Source organism: Bufo gargarizans, chromosome 6, assembly GCF_014858855.1.
Source record: "Bufo gargarizans isolate SCDJY-AF-19 chromosome 6, ASM1485885v1, whole genome shotgun sequence".
Lineage (NCBI taxonomy): Eukaryota > Metazoa > Chordata > Amphibia > Anura > Bufonidae > Bufo > Bufo gargarizans.
Genome location: NC_058085.1, coordinates 116424706 through 116446104, shown reverse-complemented (window position 1 = coordinate 116446104; position 21399 = coordinate 116424706). Strand labels below are relative to the sequence as shown.

The 21399-nt window shown below is 43.2% G+C and overlaps 1 protein-coding gene across 3 annotated transcripts in view; it reads right to left on the bottom strand.

Moving 5' to 3' along the window:
* Nucleotides 1-13679: 13679 nt before the first annotated feature.
* ARHGAP23 (Rho GTPase activating protein 23) overlaps nucleotides 13680-21399 on the bottom strand; it is an 82376-nt gene continuing 74656 nt past the window's right edge. For all 3 annotated transcript variants that reach the window (XM_044297585.1, XM_044297583.1, XM_044297582.1), the window contains exons 23-24: nucleotides 18131-18162; nucleotides 13680-16175 (exon numbers count right to left, since the gene is read on the bottom strand). In XM_044297585.1, the coding sequence (XP_044153520.1) occupies nucleotides 15216-16175; nucleotides 18131-18162 (992 nt within the window). In that variant the 3' untranslated portion in view covers nucleotides 13680-15215. The remainder of the gene's footprint in view (nucleotides 16176-18130; nucleotides 18163-21399) is intronic.

The following is a 21399-nucleotide window of genomic DNA, read 5'->3' as shown; positions in this document are numbered from 1 at the left end:
TTCAGTTTCCCGTCCCGGCTCAACACGACTCACTGGAAATGCCAGCTCAGAAAATCACTGACTGAGGCGGGTCACTGCTAAGCTAAGGCTTAGTGGTTGGCTGAGTGAGCCTTTCCTGGTATCTCCACCACACTGAGCCCGGAAAGGAAGTGGAGAACAGTGGTGTAATGGCAGCAGGGTGGGTGAGTAATGCTTCTTTTTTAACATTTTCTGGCTTTTATTTTTTTTTATTCTCCCTGGAAAATCTTTTTCAAGGTATAATTAAAAAAAATGGATTATATTAGAAAAAAAATTATCATCATTTCCATTCCCTGAAAACATGAACACTCCACTACATGGGTTGTGTCTGGTACTACAACTTAGCCCTATTCATGTGAATGGGGCTAAGCTAAAATACTAGAAGAAAAACAGGACAAGACTGGGGCCGTTTCCAGGGAGAAAGCAGGATCTTTTTGTTGTAGTCCATTAAGGAGACAGCAGTATTTTACACTGTGCACTTAACCACTGATCCTCTGCTACCTAGAAATACCTCTGTGCTGCTGTTTGTATTTATATGTTTTGTACATTGCATATGAACTACAGGTGAAGAAAACCCCTTATTGTTCATTTAAACATATTCCAACATTTTGAAACTCCTAAATGTATCAAGTCTCTGGTCCGAACTAATGACAAACATCTGGATGAGTGACCCTGCATAACTTACCTTTATTAAAGTGAAGCCTAAATTGACTAAGTATATTTAGTTTCCTTGACTTATTCACATTTTGATTTTACCCAAAGGGAAATTTTGTGTTGTGTTAAGAAAGTCACAACAGTCAAAGAGGAAAACTACTCTGGCCTACATTCATGAACAAGTTGTAGTTGTATTGGTAGTTAAGTATCCACTGTGAGGGGAATTTATTATGCAACTTACACCAGTTGGGACATGAAACAGTCACACATTTTGACGCATAGTGGTTTTGCACAAAATATTGTTCCTTTCTGTAGACACTTTTTTAAAAAATTAGCAGGGCTTAGTGGGAGAGGGCATGGCCTCCTCCATCCCAACAGACCTAACTTTAGCGCAAATAAGCATCTGCCTTTTCCAGTGGACCGACTGCCAGAAGATGTGCCAAATTTTTCGAGTCCTGCCTTTTAATAAATTTGGAGTATCTTACTCCAGCACACTTCTCTTTAAGCCTGGCATATGGAAAGTCGGACTTAATAAATTCCCCTCTATGTGCACAGTGGGTAGATGTACTAAGCTAAATGCACTAGAATTCTGGCAAAATTTGCACCAAAAAGCTGGTATACATACCAGATTTATTGTTTTGTGCCTCAACAGACAGTTTTCAAGAGTCTAGAAAAGAGGAATGACTTAGACGAGTCTTCAAATGCACCAAATTGTGCCAAAATTTTAGTGCAAAATATTGGTCTAAAGTAAGCCAAGCAAGAGGTGGGCATGAAGCAAAGTGTGAATAAGCCATAAATAATTGAAGGTTCCATATTGGACTGTGGCGACCGTGAGTGAGGAAGCATGCGGACACCTGGTTTTTGCATGATAAATTTAGCAATATTGTCTCTATGTTGTAAAATAATAAAAAGGAAAGTTTGGGGATATAAAATTGACTTGAGGGGGAAATATACATTTACTTTTGTTTTATTCCTTAAAAAAAAAAGAAAATCTGTCTATCTGAGCATGGTTAATATTTGTGAAATGTTCAAGGCCTCTCAAAGCGTCTCTCTTCGCAGTGATTCTGGGTAATGATGTCATTTTGTACAGTCAATGCTACAATTGTAGAATATAGCTCTATGTATAAATATATGGATGCCATAAATATTCCGTGAAAAAAAAAAGAAGAATTCATGTGTTTTTCTTTTGCGTGGAAATAAGATTTCATTCTAGTTTTGTCTATTTGCGGGTTAAAGGAGTTATCCCAAGAAACGTATTCATATGCAATGAATAAGGCATTTCAAATAATGTATTATTACAGTATACAGTCGTGGCCAAAAGTTTTGAGAATTACATAAATATTGGAAATTGGAAAAGTTGCTGCTTAAGTTTTTATAATAGCAATTTGCATATACTCCAGAATGTTATGAAGAGTGATCAGATGAATTGCATAGTCCTTCATTGCCATAAAAATTAACTTAATCCCAAAAAAACCTTTCCACTGCATTTCATTGCTGTCATTTAAGGACCTGCTGAGATCATTTCAGTAATCGTCTTGTTACCTCAGGTGAGAATGTTGACGAGCACAAGGCTGGAGATCATTATGTCAGGCTGATTGGGTTAAAATGGCAGACTTGACCTGTTAAAAGGAGGGTGATGCTTGAAATCATTGTTCTTCCATTGTTAACCATGGTGACCTGCAAAGAAACGTGTGCAGCCATCATTGCGTTGCATAAAAATGGCTTCACAGGCAAGGATATTGTGGCTACTAAGATTGCACCTCAATCAACAATTTATAGGATCATCAAGAACTTCAAGAAAAGAGGTTCAATTCATGTTAAGAAGGCTTCAGGGCATCCAAGAAAGTCCAGCAAGCGCCAGGATCGTCTCCTAAAGAGGATTCAGCTGCGGGATCGGAGTGCCACCAGTGCAGAGCTTGCTCAGGAATGGCAGCAGGCAGGTGTGAGCGCATCTGCACGCACAGTGAGGCGAAGACTTTTGGAAGATGGCCTGGTGTCAAGAAGGGCAGCAAAGAAGCCACTTATCTCCAAAAAAAACATCAGGGACAGATTGATCTTCTGCAGAAAATATGGTGAATGGACTGCTGAGGACTGGGGCAAAGTCATATTCTCCGATGAAGCCTCTTTCCGATTGTTTGGGGCGTCAGGAAAAAGGCTTGTCCAGAGAAGAAAAGGTGAGCGCTACCATCAGTCCTGTGTCATGCCAACAGTAAAGCATCCTGAGACCATTCATGTGTGGGGTTGCTTCTCATCCAAGGGAGTGGGCTCACTCACAATTTTGCCCAAAAAAACAGCCATGAATAAAGAATCCCAAAAGAAAGAAAGATGGTCCAGCTTCACTGAAAAATACTTGAGGCTTTATTCAATCCCGTGCAGATAAAAACCAACATACAGCAATGCAGAAAATCGATTTTCTGCATTGCTGTATGTTGGTTTTTATCTGCACGGGATTGAATAAAGCCTCAAGTATTTTTCAGTGAAGCTGGACCATCTTTCTTTCTTTTGGGATCCGCTGTGCGCCCAAGGTTCAGGGCAAGGTCCAGGCTCCTGGCTTCCTGTGGATGAGCGCGGCATTTTCCAGTGTTGCTCCATGAATAAAGAATGGTACCAAAACACCCTCCAACAGCAACTTCCAACAATAGTTTGGTGAAGAACAATGCATTTTCCAGCACGATGGAGCACCGTGCCATAAGGCAAAAGTGATAACTAAGTGGCTCGGGGACCAAAACGTTGACATTTTGGGTCCATGGCCTGGAAACTCCCTAGATCTTAATCCCATTGAGAACTTGTGGTCAATCCTCAAGAGGCGGGTGGACAAACAAAAACCCACTAATTCTGACTAACTCCAAGAAGTCAGGAATTGGCCCAGAAGTTGATTGAGAGCATGCCTAGTCGAATTGCAGAGGTCTTGAAAAAGAAGGGTCAACACTGCAAATACTGACTCTTTGCATAAATGTCATGTAATTGTCGATAAAAGCCTTTGAAACGTATGAAGTGCGTGTAATTATATTTCACTACATCACAGAAACAACTGAAACAAAGATCTAAAAGCAGTTTAGATAGACACAATTCTGGCTCTATACACCACCACAATAGATTTGAAATGAAACAAACAAGATGTGCTTTAACTGCAGACTGTCAGCTTTAATTTGAGGGTATTTACATCTAAATCAGGTGAACGGTGTAGGAATTTCAACAGTTTGCATATGGGCCTCCCACTTGTTAAGGGACCAAAAGTAATGGGACAGAATAATAATCATAAATCAAACTTTCACTTTTTAATACTTGGTTGCAAATTCTTTGCAGTCAATTACAGCCTGAAGTCTGGAACGCATAGACATCACCAGACGCTGGGTTTCATCCCTGGTGATGCTCTGCCAGGCCTCTACTGCAACTTGTTCTTGGGGCATTTTCCCTTCAGTTTTGTCTTCAGCAAGTGAAATGCATGCTTAATTGGATTCAGGTCAGGTGATTGACTTGGCCATTGCATAACATTCCACTTCTTTCCCTTAAAAAACTCTTTGGTTGCTTTTGCAGTATGCTTTGGGTCATGACACTACCACCACCATGCTTCATTGATGAGGTGGTATGCTTAGGATCATGAGGATTTCCTTTCCTTCTCCATACTCTTCTCTTCCTATCACTCTGGTACAAGTTGATCTTGGTCTCATCTGTCCATAGGATGTTGCTCCAGAACTGTGAAGGCTTTTTTAGATGTCGCTTGGCAAACTCTAATCTGGCCTTCCTGTTTTTGAGTAATAAATAAGCCTCAAAAAGTTCCGTGGCGTCGCAGGTCCCAGTGGTGAAGTGGGTATAGTTCACACAGGTGAAAGCGTTTCTTTTGGTTGGACCGCGCTGCCTCAGAAGTCACAGGAAATCCACAATCGAAGCCAGCAAAATAATCACGGACATGGGAAAGCAAACAGGCCAGTCAAAGCCTCTCCTCTCTTTTCCAGGCTTCCAATTGCATCCAATAGTGAAGTACTGTCATGCAAATTGGAGTAAAAATGGTTTTATTATACTCACAATATACAAGTATATACGAGCAATATACAATGGATCAATCATCCTGTTTTTGAGGCTCACCAATGGTTTACATCTTGTGGTGAACCCTCTGTATTCACTCTGGTGAAGTCTTCTCTTGATTGTTGACTTTGACACACATACACCTACCTCCTGGAGAGTGTTCTTGATCTGGCCAACTGTTGTTAAGGGCGTTTTCTTCACCAGGGAAAGAATTCTTCGGTCATCCACCAGTTATTTTCCATGGTCTTCCGGGTATTTTGATGTTGCTGAGCTCACCAGTGCGTTCCTCCTTTTTAAGAATGTTCCTAACAGTTGCTTTGGCCAAGCCTAATGTTTTTGCTATCTCTCTGATGGGTTTGTTCTGTTTTTTTCAGCCTAATGATGGCTTGCTTTACTGATAGTGACAGCTCTTTGGATCTCATCTTAAGAGTTGACAGCAACAGATTCCAAATGCAAATATCACACTTGAAATGAACTCTGGACCTTTTTATCTGAGAAGCCAATTGTCCTATTACTTTTGGTCCCTTAACAAGTGGGAGGCACATATGCAAACTGTTGTAATGTTGTAACTACACCGTTCACCTGATTTGGATTTAAATACTCTCAAATTAAAGCAGTTAAAGCACATCTTGTTTGTTTCATTTCAAATCCATTGTGGTGTATAGAGCCAAAAATTGTACAATTGTGTCAATGTCCCAATATTTATGGACCTGACTGTAGTTGTCCAGCCACATATTACATCTGTCAGTCTTAAGTGCACCATAGGTGATGAGCAATTATGGGTAAATCTGTGGCTGGCAAACATTCAGGCATCTGTGCCATCCATATATTCAACAAAAAGCATCCCCATATATGTCGGTCCACAGTTACCACTTACTAGTCAAGCCCCCCGTCCCACAAACAAAACTTGTGTTTATTCCATGCTGGGAGTAAGAGGTTGCTTTTCTCTCCTCTGTGATCTCCTCCATCCAGGGGCGACTAGGAAGCCCTGGAAGAAAAAAATAAATAAAAGTGGCCCCATTACGTAGGACAGGTCCAATATAACAGAAGGCGGGACAATACAAGTAGGCGGGGTCAACAATGCCATAGAGCAAAATACCATCCCAGCAGTACCAAATAACACAGTGTAGCACAATATACTGCCTCAAAAGCTGGTCCTCTGTGGTGGCCATCAATAGCTACCATCTTCTGTCGTCCTCCTCCAGTTGTCTATGGAGTAGGGGGCTTAGGAGGTGAGGTGTGGGCCACAGCAGTAGAATTCAGGAGGGCATGTGTGGTCGCTGGCTGGGTACATGAGTACCTGATTATCACAGCATTAATTACTGTTGAGAACTCATTATGTACCCGGTCAACGGCAGAGAGAAGGGCTTGGGTGGCCCCCTGGGGCATCGGCCCACCAGGCATTTTCCCTGTAGGGTCTATGGCCAATAAGCCCCTGCTTCCATCCCCAGTACAGATGACGGAGGGGACAGCATGCTCACTTAACACCGCTTAGGCTACTTTCACACTAGCGTTCGGGGCTCCGCTTGTGAGTTCCGTTTGAAGGCTCTCACTGAGTGGATGCAGATCCGCTCAGAATGCATCAGTCTGGCACCATTTGTGCTCCGCTCAGCAGGCGGACACCCGAACGCTGCTCACAGCGTTCGGATGTCCGCCTGGCCGTGCGGAGGCAAACGGATCCGTCCAGACTTACAATGTAAGTCAATAGGGACGGATCCGTTTGAAGTTGACACAATATGGCTCAATTTTCAAACGGATCCGTCCCCCATTGACTTTCAATGTAAAGTCTGGACGGATCCGTCTGAGCAACATTCACACCTAGAATTTTTTCTAAACAATAATGCAGACAGATCCGTTCTGAACGGATCCCATCGTCTGCATTATAGGAGCGGATCCATCTGTGCAGACACCAGACGGATCCGCTCTGAACGCAAGTGTGAAAGTAGCCTTAGAGAACAGGACGGGCTTCTTCTCTTATGCCCTATGTCGATTTACAGAGCAGTCATTTCGACTGACGTTTCGCACCCTGCGGGAGAACGTTTATTAGAGGCTGACAACACATGTAGAGCCTCTATTATACATGAGAGCCCATTTAAAATTTGTCACATCATCTACTGTCTGTGCACCACAAACTACTTCTGTTTTCCGATGTAACTTATAGTAAAGGTTTCATTTTTTTCATGATCTGGTTTTGTAGAATTCTTTCTTAGGCTACTTTCACATTGGCGGCACAGCTCTCCGGTAGGCTGTTCTGACAGAATTGCAGGAAAAAAGAATAACCGTCCCTAAAATATAACCTTTATTAATGACATTTAAAATGGGTAGTGCTTAATTATGGGAATTTTAAAATTGGTTAAAGAAACCATACCCCCTCAGGATGTGGTCTGGATGGTAACACCTGTGTGATAGTTGGACAGGGAACTGGAAAAGGGAAGCTATCCCTGTCTTTCCTTACCTAAAGCAGAATAGCCGCCCTGATAAAAGCGATCCCACTGTCTTTGAAGCTGGCTCTAGGAAACCCTGACCTAGCAAACAGATGGTAGAAGACAAGTGGGATGCCTAACTGGAGGCAGACTTGGTGGCTGATGGAGCCAGTTGTATAGTGGGTGTAATAGTACGTTGTAGGGACAAATGTGTAGAAGGCTCCAGGGTCTAGTATATCCACATCCAATGAACCAAGGGTAACCTTGGGATGGATAGAGTACACTATCACTAGCTACAATTTTAGACCTTCCTGACATGCTCTGGGGGCATTAGGGTTCCCCACTGATTTTCACCTGATTGACAATTAGTCAGGGTTTCCTGACCATATCTCTAACTAGTGGGGGTCATTCCCTAGGATGGCTGTCCAGCTCCAGTAGGGCAGGTTGGGGCCGATTTCTCCCCCACACATTAGAGTATCCATCCACTTATACCTCTGCACGTTGAAGGGTTATCCTTCACACATGGCAGATTTTGTTGCATACATTTCTGTGACTAAAAATAAGTTCCATTCATCCGGGGCTTGTAGAAATGATTTTCAAATTCTGCTGTGTGTGAAGGCACCCCTAGGGCTCTTTCACATGAGCGATACAGATTGTGCCATAATCTGTTCAGGAAAATTGATAGTTTTGCAAGTAAGTTCAATCAGTTGCATTCAGTGTGTGTTTTTTCCTTCCGGATTGGATGCTTTTTTCACGTGTGAAGAAAAACTAAAGAATAAGCCCCATTCGCTTCTTTGGAGCCAGAGCTGCGTGAAAAACACAAAATATAGAACGTGCTGCGATTTTTCCTGAATACAAGGATGAAATTAATGGGTCAGGATTCAGTCCAGATACTATGTGTTTGCTACACACATCACATCCAGACGGAAAACTCGCTTGTGTGAAAGAGCACTTAAGGACTTAAGAAAACGGGAACAATGGGATCGATCCTTTACATTATTCTTGGCAGAACATCCCTTTTTTACATGGATTACATGGGACTTGTCGGCTGATCAGTGGGATTGAGAACGTACAATCTTTTCAGGCGATAATCGTCCCATGTACCAGGCCCTGTATACAAAGGAGGGGTAATCTGTGTAATGCAGCAGAATATTGGGTCAGTAAAACATGCAAGAAGCTTTATTCAGCAGTATCTCCATTAAAAATAAAAAAATTAAAAGAAAGAAAAAAAGCTGGAGAAAACAAACATTAAAAATTCTTATACATTTTATATTATATGTTACACATTTAGAGACCATATTTACAGAACAGCATGAAGTAATACTTTACATTATATGCAGAACAGGCTTATACATTAGTCACAATACTAGTCTGGAATGGCAGCAGTTTTATACAAAACACTTTTACTACGAATTCTGGGCCGAGAAGGCTTGCAGCGTTAACCCTGTGCACCTCCTTAAGGCCGCCACACATACACAGCTTGAGCCGACGCGTTTTAACCCTTCTGTTGCCAGTGACATCTCTGCTGATGAACGACCTACCGTTGCGTGACTCAGTAATAGCAATATACATCGCAGCGACACGTTATAAACAGTTTGTTAGCAGCACCAGGTCAATATATATAAATATATATATATATATTTACAGGGTCGTGGAAGGGGTGGGCTAGGATCTGAGGTCAATAGAGATAATAAAAAAAGAGTGAGTAATAAAGCATTGGGGGGGGGGGGCAGACACTACTACTGGGAAGAGGTTGGCAAGGTGTATGTACACAGTTATAGAGCAGAAGCTGACGACACAGGTAGAGCCTGTATCAGACATGACAGCACAGGCTTTATGTGAAACTGGTGGGGCAGGTGATCAGGCATCTGGAGTGGGTACAAGAAAGGCATAGGCGGTGCAGAGTACAGGCAATAGAAATGGAGCAAACAGCGGTGAGGGGGTCCCAGGACAGAGGCAGCATTTATACTTAGTACACATCAAGGGGTAACAGTCGAAAAGATATTGCCTAGATTCTGCAAGAGAAGATCCTTTATTTCAGGGCAGTGAACTAGCTGGAGGGGTGCAGGAGAGCCATGCTTTGTAGGTAAGATGCAAGAGGTAAAGCCAAGAAGGAGTGCGGTGCCCCTATGGATGACACTATACCGTTACCTTGCTTGTGACTCGTCTTTGGCATGTACGGGGGAGAGGGGCATGTTATTCATATACACAGAACTATGCACTGTCCAATCTTACACCTTCTTATTACACCTTAGCTTTCAGCCTAAACTTCAGTGGTTTGCAACCTGCGGTTCCCAGCATGCAACCACTGCTTATCTAGTACTTTACCCGTCACCCATCACTATACAGTGCCTGCACATGGAACGGCTTTCTAGGAAATCGCTCTCCTAAGGGTTCGTTAGAACATTGTTAAAATAGGAAAGAACTTGCCAATGTAAACTAGGATGTATTCACCTCCAGCGCTTACTTCAAATGTGAAAACTTTATGGGGGAGATTATTTATTAATCCATGTTGCGCTGCTATGAGATGAACCACAATTATTAAGAGGCACACACTCTTAATTGTGCTGCATGTCGTGCCAGACCTGAAATCTAACCCAGCCAGGAGCTGGAGTAGATTTGAAGTGTAAATTGCACAAGTTTCCTGGCACATGTTAAATACGTCAGACCATGGAGGCCCACCCTCTCGTTTTTTTTCTTGCAACTATGCTAGAAAACTGGCATAGAAGATTGACAAACCTTCCCCATGTGCCCAGGGCTCTGGTGGATCGGGTGTTTTATTAATCCCAGGTTAGAAGGATAAGCCAGGTTTAATCCTATAATTCATACACATCACCACTAACTATTCCACAACAGCCATCACCTTGCTCTGACCTACAACCATTTCATCACAAGTAAACTGCAATCTACAACCCAAAGGCTGGGGCAAAGCAGACTTGAGGGTTCCAACTTTTCATCACATACCCTTCCTCAGATATTTTGTATAAATTCAATATAAAAGTCTATGGACTGGAGCTGTGAATGACAAAAAGTCTGTACGTAGCTCTGTAACCGCTCCCGATGCCATCAATACCAGTCGAGGTTTCTCCAGTCCATCTAGCTAGTACAAAAAAATATTAAAAGGGACACTAAAAAATGTTATATCTAGAACAATTCTGATACGTCCGCGCCTAGGTTGCTTCTCTCATGTTTTATTCAGTTATGTACATTTGACCTTGGTGTGCCAAAATATGGATGCCCTTATTCAATGCAAGGGGGCTACAAAGCACAAGTTGTCTCAGGACAACCCTTGTCCTCCTGCCTTCCTAAGCTACAATGGTATGAAGAGTAGACTTGTAAGATGTAGCTCCTTCACAACAGTGATCTGCAACCAGTGGCTCTTACAACATGCTGGGAGCCGTAGTACCACAGACTGCAGACCTGGTGTAAATTATAGAATGGAGCAGATAATTCTGCCTGTACCAGGCTGAGGTAACAAAAGCTTTTGTTAGAATGAGGTAAATTTGTTTGATAATGGCACTTGGTTCTAACAGTAAATCATCTTTCTAACGCTGAGACGGACAGGGGTCTATCTGCACCATGGCATGTGCGTCTACCACTCATGTGCGGAGACACAGCATCCGTGAAAAATGAATAGCACACGGGTGGCTTCCATGTGCACTTCATTTTATTCTTATACCCAAAGAAATAAAATGGTGAGTCTGTTCTACATAAACAGGTCAGAATAGGACATGCACAGAGCATCTCGGAATGAGCACACCAGTCTGTCGATATTAAAATAAAAAAAAAGATGTGTGACTAGCGGACAGCACAAGGAAGAGAAAAACAGATGAATGAATAAGCCCTTAAAGATATTGTCACATTAAGACAATTTATCCCCTACCCACAGGATAGGGGGATAAGTGTCTGATCAGCGGGGGTCTGACCGCTAGGGCCCCTGCCAATAATGAGAACAGGCCTGCGTTCTCATGATCAGTGGGTGCCCCAGCAGTCAGACCTCCCGCTGATCAGACACTTTATCCCCTATTCCTGAGGTTACGGGATTAGTTGTCTTAATGGGACAACTTAATGGCGGAGGCAGACTTGGAAGAATGGATACATTTATCTCCAAGGCAAACAGTCTTTGCTACACAATTACTTACAATGGCCTTGGAAATACTGCCGTCCCCTCTCCCCATCAGGAGATTTAGACAACGTATCGGCTATGGAGGGGCAGCCCATCATTACACAGGCTCCATTATTGAAGGCTATTATCCCAAGAACAGTTAAATGGTACCTGTAAGTAAATGAAATGCTATGTCCCTTACTTCCAGGGAACATAGAACAGCACTTTCCCTCTACCCTTTGTTCTCCCTTGAGATAAGCTGTCAGCAGAGGTGTCTGGCAGCAGCTCTCTCCTCGCTCCCTATTGACAGCACATACAAGCTCAGAACATGTATGTATGAGATAGGAGAGACAGCTGTGGGCTGAACGACGTTCCACCGACGGCTACAGAACGTGCATGGCCAGCTTATGTAGGAACTCGTCTGCAAGTGTCCTATTTTTATGACGGCACCACAGACGAAATGAAGCGTTACACAGTTCACATTGAAATTGGTAATGCCTGGACAAGCTGAGGCCCATCTGAATGATCCTAAACTGGTGACCTCCATATAATAACTCAGAACACCCTGACATAGCATAGGATTTTTATTTAAACCTGAAAAGCCCTTTAGGCCCACGGCGTACGGGAGAGATAATAGATGCCTCAATGACTGCAAGTATTCTGCAACACATTGCACAGCTCAAGCACTTGAAATGACTACTTTAGGTTTCTTTTACACTTCCTTTCATAGTTCCTGCCAGAGCTCTTTGGATCCGGCGTTGCCGGATGTTACCGGAATGCCCACTGGCCCCATTAACTATAATGGGGTCTGGCGGAGATTTGTCTGCTACCTGCAAAATATTTCAGGATTCAGACAGACAAAACCCGTAGTTGCCAGGTAGGGGCTGGATCTCTGCTGAACCCCATTATAGTCAATGGGGCTGGTGGGTATTCCAGTAACTGTTTATTGATGCCCAATCATTGCCCCATGTAAACATGCCCGGCAATCAAATGACAACTTAGCAAATGCCCATTTGTCATTAATCGCATCTTTAATACACACATAAAAATAATTGTTGGCATCACATCGCCCCACATAAACAGGTTTGGATAAACTATCGTGAGAACGATCATTTGTTCAAAACCCTCCCAATATTTGCAAAGTGAAAATAAAAGTTAAAAAAGTGCTGATTGGCTATCGTTTGGGCAAGTCATTCCGGGACTGAAATACAGATGAACTATCCTCAGGTTATGTCATTACTGTGCCATTATCAGATTAGTGGGAGCGCAACTCTAAGCACCTCTGTCGATCAGCCGTTTAAAGGGACTATGGCTCTTGGGTGAGAGCTGGGGCATCTTTCTCGGTCATGTCCATCAGTCACATGGCCTTTGTGCAGCTCAGTCCCATGCATGTGAATACCAAGCACAGCCGCTATATAATGCGCAGTGGTCTGCTTGGTATACTATGAAGAAGCCCCAGTGTTGGCTAGAGCGCTGCAGGACCTTCAAACAGCGGCTCGGCGGGGGTGCTAAGAGTCAGACCCCCAACAATCAGATATTGATAACTCACCCTGATGATCAATCATGACTACTTAAAGGAGTTGTCCGAGTTATTTTTTGGTTCTTTGTATGTTTCTAAATAATCAAATGTAAAGGCTTTACCATGCACTTACTGCATCTGTAGTTGCTCCTTTCTCAGATTTTCACTGAGGGTCACATGACCTGTGATGTCAGCCTCTCACCCTGCTCTGTTGATGTTTGGTGCACAAGCCTGAGAGAGCGGATATGTGTCTGTACATCAGAAGTCACTGTGCTGGCCACGCCCCCTGCACTGCCTTCAGTAGCACAGACTCAGGGCTGAAGGCTTTACTGAGTAGCTGCAGGCATTGAGGAGACAAATGCTGGGCACAGAAGCTGACAGAGGAGTTATGCAGAGCATTGCACAAGAACAGGTAGGGAGAAGATCCTGTGTGTATCAGCAGTGGCATTGTACAGCTGGGACTTGTAGTCCTACACTTACAACACGCTGCTGAGTCTCCCAGAAGGCAGACATGTCACTCAGGGCAGCACTTGTATTCACTTCCCTTTGCAGAACAGGGGGAGGGAAAGAGATTGTTGTTATTGCAGATAAACAAGGGGCCAGAAGAGAACCAGGGAAATGTGGAAATACAGGGGCGGATTGGCCATAGACCTTACAGGGAAATTTCCTGGGAGGGATCGATACCCAGGGGGCCGCCTGAGCCCTCCTCACGGCCGGCCAATGGATATTTTTGGGGATGTATTTTGTGCTGTTGGTGGCAGTATTTTGTGATGGACTGTGGTATTTGGCTCTGTTGGGGTGGTATAATGTGCCACAATATGGTATTGCTGACCCCGTCTAATTGTGTTGGCCCTGCCTTCCAGCAATTTGGACCCAACTACAAAACAGGGCCACTTTTAGTATTTTTTTCCAGGAGCACTTTAAGTTCCCAGTCCGCCCCTGAGGAAATATATATTTTTTTGCCTAAAACTTGCTTAGCTCAGTTATATATTGCTGCCCATCAGATTTACAGTGATATATAATTTTTTTATAACTCGGACAACCCCTTTAAGTCTTCAGTCATAAAACACAATAGAGGCACACTGGTGCACAGCGTACAAGCAGACTAATTATAGCAGGGAACAGGATTTTCTGTATAAAAGGTGTAATTAAACGCAGCAGATTTCTTGCAATCAGTTCCATGCATCTGAATGGGGCTGTTTCTTTAGCAAGCACATACATTTCTGAAAGCCCCATAAACAGAACAGTCAGAGAAACGCTTGCAGCAACTTTTGCGTGTAAATTTTGCCCTAAATGAGTTTAACCAGAAGTATAGACTGAAGAAAACATACAGATAGACACTTATCACTACACATTCATCCTCTAACATTAGTAGGTACTACAGGCCCCTCCACGCCTGCACCTGCCTCCTGCGAATAGTACAGCAAAGCTCAATAGATGGCATTCTTGGAAGGAGATGGATGCATTTTCCTGCTTTTACATTTTGCATCCTCATGACCACAAAATGGGATTAGTTGCAGAAATTTCTGCCTCTGAAAATCAGTTCCATGCATCTGAATTGTTTTTCTTCCTGTAGCATGTTCATAGATTTCTTCATTCAGATGAATGGACAGTCACAGAACTTTCTGCAACAAACCTGCCGTGTGTGCATGTAACCTTAAGGTCTACTGGTATCCAGCCGCCAAATTTAACTTCAACAAGCTGTCCTGCAAAAGGGCAGTGCATCAAATAGTGTACAGTGTGCATACAGAGGACCACAAATTATAGGACAATGTACGGAGAAATTTCTTAATGGCTCCTTCATTCCTCAAAGGAGATGGACTGAGGCCATGAAAGCATATAGCAAAGTGGATGGCACACTGGTCCACCAGGAGCTGGAATCATGAAATTTTACTGCACATTTTTTACACTATGTATACTGCTCACAGTGTACTTCACATAATATACAGACCAATATGCATGTACCTATACATTTTGCACATGCCCTTGTTCACCTTCAGCTTGAAGTCTAAGCAGGAAAATGGTTAAATATGTAAAACATGGAATAAGGCACCATAGTTGGAATCTATATTTGAGAAACTATTTGCACAGTTATCTATAATCCTCTCATTCCAGACTGTCTGCAATGGGTTGCTTTGTAGAAATGTGACGATTCCCTGTGTTCACCCTTCACGGATTACAGAGAACACAGTAACCATTCATGAACGGCCGGTGGTTGCTCACATTTCTGGGGGGAGGCATTGTGGATACTTTCCAGGACTCATTGTTAGGTCCCTCTAAATGTCTTCCTGTATCTGGTCTGTAGTGGAAACTGTGGGAGAAGATGGCACCAGTCAAGAACCAAATTAGACAAAGAATGTAAAAAAAAACATTTTTTTTCCCAAGGAGCTGAAACCATGGCGTCTATGGCATTATGGTATAGACTATGTATGAAGAAAAACCATCACATGGCATTCATGACAGCAGGGTGTTACAAATAATGGCGGAGTCCAGGAAGAGGAGGATTCTGGGATTTGGACCCTTTGCTGGCTACAGGTTCTTGAACTGCTGGGGTTTTGGCTTTCTGAGATTCCAAACTACTCAGTCCTGAGTCCCTTCCCTCTACCCAGGCACCGCCACTTAATCGGGCACTGGGTTCAGAAGCTGATGTTGCCCCAAGAACTGGCTCCTTCCAGTCATTGAAATTAAGGTCAGTAAGCTGCCCGGGGAGCACAACTGTGTGCCGCCGCCAAGCGCTTTTCCTACGTCGAGTTTCTGGGGATCCAGGCTTGCGCATTGCTGCCATGCAAAGATCATCTGCCGCTGCCGGTCTAATGCGCTGAGGGGTACGAGAGTGTGAGGGTACTGAATCCTCGGATCCTTCAAGTTTACTCTTGCCAAATTTCTTTCGAGCTAGTGTATCTCCAGGAATGAGCCTTTGAGAAGTGAAAGAGTCTTGTGAGCGCGGACGTTCTGTTTCTCTTCCTCCGCCTGCCTCTGTGTCTGTTTCCATGTGGCTGAATTCACTGCGCTCATCATCAGCCTCATCACCTCCACGAACACTGGAGGCTGGCTCTGAGCACAATGTCGAGAGAGTGGAGTATCCTGACACAATTGAACGGGCATCTGCAGGGATCCTTTCCTCTACAGGAGCTGACCACCTACTTGCAGAGCTTTTAGTCTCTGCTTCAATGTCCCCTCCATCTAATAATTTCCGATCTTGGGTCTTTGAACACACTGGATTTTGGGGTTCTTCAGTTTTTTCTTGCTTTTCTATGATCTCCACCTCCTGTTCAGGTTGCCCCATCCGTGCTACCTCCTGCTCAGAGTCGTCCTCCTCCGTGCTGCTCCCAAAGCGCTTCTCATCTCTTCGTTTCCTGCGCTTACGGTTCACTGCTGAAATAAAGGGAATGGACAGGATATCGCGGGCATATAGCTCCTTCCGAGATGCCTTTAAGAAAAAAAAAAAGTATAACATTTTATCCTTATTGATTGTGAATGTACATGTTATAGTCTACATATAAAAGCCCTAAGAACACAGTGCTCAGGAGTGCCAGTGGTCCCTTTCTTCTACATCTTTGGGACAGGTCAGAACTTACAGAAAACTACAATGTTAAAGCTTAGGCTACTTTCACAATTGCGTTGTAGTTTTCCGGTATTGAGATTCAGCAGAGGATCTCGACACTGGTAAAAAAAAAAAACGTTTCCGTTTAGTTCTCTGCATTCTGAATGGAAAGAGATCCGTTCAGGATGTCTTCCGTTCTGTCAGTATTTCGTTTTGTGACCGGACACAAAATCTCGACAAGCTGTGGTTCTCTGTCCAGTCTTAAAAACTCGAAAAAAAAGGGTCCGTCACTGAAAATAATGTACCGTAAGTCAAACGGATCGTTTTTTTTCCCAGGAGCCTATACCAATGTATTTAGTGACAGATCAGTTTTTTTTTTCTGTTTCAATTTCTCACAATTGCATCCTAAAGGAATGGATGCGTCCTGATGTGCAAAATCAAAACGGATCCGTTTAATTCTGGTATTGAGATCCTTTGCCGGATCTCAATACCGGAATTAACAACACAAGTGTGAAAGTAGCCTTACAGGACTACATCTTGCATGAGCTGTTTTTCAACAGAATTTAGAAAGCATTAAGAAAATTGCTTCACGCAACCCCATGGGCCATAGACACAATGGTCAGGAGGGGACCTCATTGACTTCTATGGAAGAGGTTTCTAGGCATGCTCTGTGACCTGTGCAGAGGTCATTGTACAAGGAAAGAATAGATAAGCTATGACAATCATCTATTGTGAAAGGCCTGAATTATCTATACAGAGGTGATATCATTACAGGCAGGATTAGAATGTCAGATAAGCAGATAATTGCAGTAAAATGATCTGTACAGACAAGAAGTGGCGCCTATTATTAGGCTTATGGCCAGTGCAAAAACTGCAGGATTTTATGTTTTTTGTTTAAATAAAGATACTGAAATGGAAAATTAAAAATAACATCACCAAAAATTATTTAAAAATATGTTAAACATAAAAACGTGTCATTCTCTGATGACACATTCCCTTTATTATCATAACAGTGGGGATCCAATCCTGGCACCCCTGCCTATAAGCTGACTGAAGGGCAAGTGTCGTGACCTCTTCATTGTTTACAGGACACAGCTCCATTCGTTTTGTAATGGCAGTGCCTGGTATTGCACCTTGGTCCCATTGAAGTGAATGGTACTGAGCTCCAATACCAGGCTAGAGCACCACCGCTCCTTCCCATCAACTGATCTGCAGAGTGCAGGGAATCGGACCACCCCCAAACTGATATTGATGGCCTATCCTAGGGACAGACCGTGAATTCAGTACATAGGTTTGGGTTGGTTAATACAGGAAAAAGCAAGGTGAGATGATTTAAGGTTGCCTAGCACACCTATAATGGTGATTACTTCATTGTCTCCATTCTTTTTGGAATCAAAGACATTCTGGGGGTCATTTATCAAATTGGTGTAAAGTAAAAATGACGAAGGAGCTGTCCAAAATGAAAGGAGGAATCTGATTGGTTGCTATGGGCCACTAAGCCAGTTCTATTTTTCACCAGTTTGATAAATGACCCCCTATGTATTTTAGACTTTGGTAGCCTTTCCATACATACAGTATAACAGAATCTGGGGAGCACCGCGTTCTTCACAACTGGAGAAGGCACTGGTTGACTTTTTGATGGGACTTTTCCTGTAATGCCCTTCCTGATATCATGATCATTTCCTCATTTGCTGCTTCCCATAAGTGGATCAGTGATATTTGTGGGCAGTGATGAACACCTCTTTAATGTGAATACACACGGACAAGTGGCCATCACCAGATGCATTCCCTCCAGCTTACATTTTCGGACGTAGCTGTATACTTCTGGCTGGGTTTCTTACCTTTGCTTTGGCTGAATCACTGTTAGTTGAATCTAAAATGAAAAGAGATATGTGTGACGAGCAAATAACGACAATGTATTCATGGTTAATGAAGTAGCTCACTCATCGCACTGTACAAGGCCCACTACTCCAGATTAGTCAGGTCTTATACCGCCATTCGCTCTACACGCTGTACACAGCACAAATGGGCCACCACCAACCCACAGACATAAGGTGAACACACAATACGTGATGGACACAACACCACAAGTGCAGCCTTTTACATTCAGCAACAAGACAGTTTTTGACTCCTAATTTCCTATCTGAAGGAGCTCAGATGGAACCCGTAAGGCAGGAGACTAGAGGACACGGTTATATGAGTATTCTATCTTGCCGCCATGCGATAACCATTGCCACACTAGACATGGACAAGTTCCATCATATGACCTGCGCCTCATTCATTGCTGGCTGGAACTGACAGATCCAATGGCATTGTACTTTTTTCTATCGGACTTGTTAATTGTTATAGACAGCAGTACAAACGTGTTTGAGTTGTCAAGCCATCACTAATAGAAATAAATGCTTTCTTCATCCTGCACACAACACATAGACTGCACACAAGGAAACATTGCAGGCCCCTCCAGCACAGCTCAGTTATCAGGCGAGGGCAGAACAAACACACAATGGGATGGAGAAAATTCCAACATAAGAAAAAGTATGGAAGGAATAAGATAAATGCTACACAATGGGACAGATCTACTAAGACGGTCATATTTAGATAGACCAGTGATGGCTAACCTCCGGCACTCCAGCTGTGGTGAAACTACGACTCCCAGCATGCTCCATTCATTTTTGTGCAGTTCTGAGAACAGCCAAGCAAGTGTGCATCTTGGGAGTTGTAGTTTTACCACAGGTGGAGTGCAGGAGGTTAGCCATCACAGGACTAGACAATCTGCAAATGCACCAAATTTATCACAGTGGCACATGTAGGATGATAAATCTCGTGCATCTGTAGAAACGCTTGGCTAACTTTACTAAATCTATTGGTTGGCAAATGTTGGCACAATTTTAGGGAATTTGGGAAAGGGCCTTGTCTGCCACGTACTGTAGTCTGGTGATTGAGCTGTAGTATTACCAGAACATCAGAATGCAGCTCTGTAACCAAGCATAAAGCTGGATTTCCACAGCCCAATTTTCGGGCTGATAATCGGGAACGACTATTACTAGGAATGCTCTTCCCGATAATACTCGACCCGTGTAAATGTGCTGCCAATCACCTGGATGAAATAATATTTGATGCAGCACATTAAATCATTATTTCTGGGCAGCAGATTGTGCTGTGTGAACAGGGATCTGCTGCCCAGAGACAATGAATCTGTATGAGGATGAGAGATTGCAATACACATCACTCATCCCCATGCAGTGGAGGTGATCGCTGCATGTAAATGCAGCTCTTCCTCCAATAACGCGTGGCCAGTTCTCAGGAAGGAACAGTTTCTTCCAGATAATTGCCTGCCAGGTCAGGCAGTCTAAATCCAGCATAAAGATTGTGGATGTAGCAAGAATTAGTGTTTTATCACAATTTGGCTTAAAGCATACCTGAGTTTTCAAAAAAAGGTTTGCATAAAAAGCTGTGCTGTTTCAGCTGCACAACTAGATGCATTTCACTGGGAAGCAAGGGGTGTATCACTTATGTAAAGTCTACCAACACTGTACTGCTGTGACGTCCTTTCCCTTACTTTCTGCTATGTTTGTTTTCAGCTCTGCAGCTCACAGAAAAGGTAAAGAGAAGGAATTCAAACTTACAGACACACAAGAGGCTCATATAATCTTCAAAATCTGAGTGGAAGCAGTTGTTTTATTAGGCTCAGTATCTCAGCTAGCTCACATTTCCTGTGAACCATCTTCTGAGTCTCTCAATAGGCAGGGGACAATAGGAAGTGGACTGCAATTTAGGTGGTAGTGAGACCCCTAGTGTGAGGGCCGGACTGGCAGCACAGAGAGTGGTGCCCGATAAAAAGGTGCACATATGATCAGTTTTTATTTTAAAGCACTTGGGGGCATGGGATAAATCTGTAATAATCTCGGACAACCCCTTTAAACCTGCAGAGTATTAGTTAAGCAACTAATGTTATTAATCATATTGCCATTATTAACGTCACACAATATTTACAGAACAAAAAACAGCAAAAAAAAAAAAAAGAAAGGAAACAAATGCAGCCCTGCAATACAGAAAGAGTTTTATAAAGCAAAATAATGGGTCATGGTGAAGAGGACAATGATGGGTGAGGAAAACTGGGACCAGGTGCAATGGGAAAGACATAGGGATAAGAGGGAAAGGTAAATTCAGAGATTTTAATGGTTCCTATGAAAGTTAAACTGTTTGCTGATCATGGGGCCAAAAAAAAAATCATAAATCGTAGTGTCCATAGCGGTTCCACTACATTAAAGGGACATTCGTACCTTAAAGGCGTTGTCTCACTTCAGCAAATGGCATTTATCATGTAGAGAAAGTTAATACAAGGCACTTTCTACTGTATTGTGATTGTCCATATTGCCTCCTTTGCTGGCTGGATTAATTTTCCCATCAGATTATACACTGCCCATAGACTGTCCTAGGGTTATGACCACCCTGTAATCCAGCAGCAGTGGCCATGCCTGAACACTTTAGGAAAAAGCACCGGCCTCTATGGCGATTGGCACCATGGGAGCGCACATAGGCACGTATGTGCAGCAGCTGCCATCCCAGTCACCTCATATCTGCCCTGCAGCGGTGGCCGCAATCCCGGGAAACGAGCAGTGTATAATGTGAAGGAAAAATGAATCCAGCCAGCAAAGGAGGCAATATGGACAATCACAAAACATTAGTAAGTGCCTTGTATTAACTTTCTCTACATGATAAAATCTGTTTCTCTTCCGTTCATTGGGGGACACAGGCTTGACCAGGGTGTAGCTGTTGCCGCTAGGAGGCAGACACTAAGCACAAAAAAGTGTAAGCTCCTCCCCTTCAGCTATACCCTTTCTACAGGGACTAAGCTAAATCAGTTAGTGCAAAAGTAGTAGGAGGAGCAAGACAAAACAGGAAAACCAAAGAATGTACAAATCCAGCACCACACAGGTCCAAAGAGGCCCATAAACAAAGATTGGGTGGGAGCTGTGTCCCCCAACGAACGGAAGAGAAACAGATTTTACGGTAAGTACAAAAAACTATTTTTCTCATCCGTATCATTGGGGGACACAGGCCTGCCAATCAGAGAACTGCCGTCTGCAAAACTCTACACCCCAGAGAT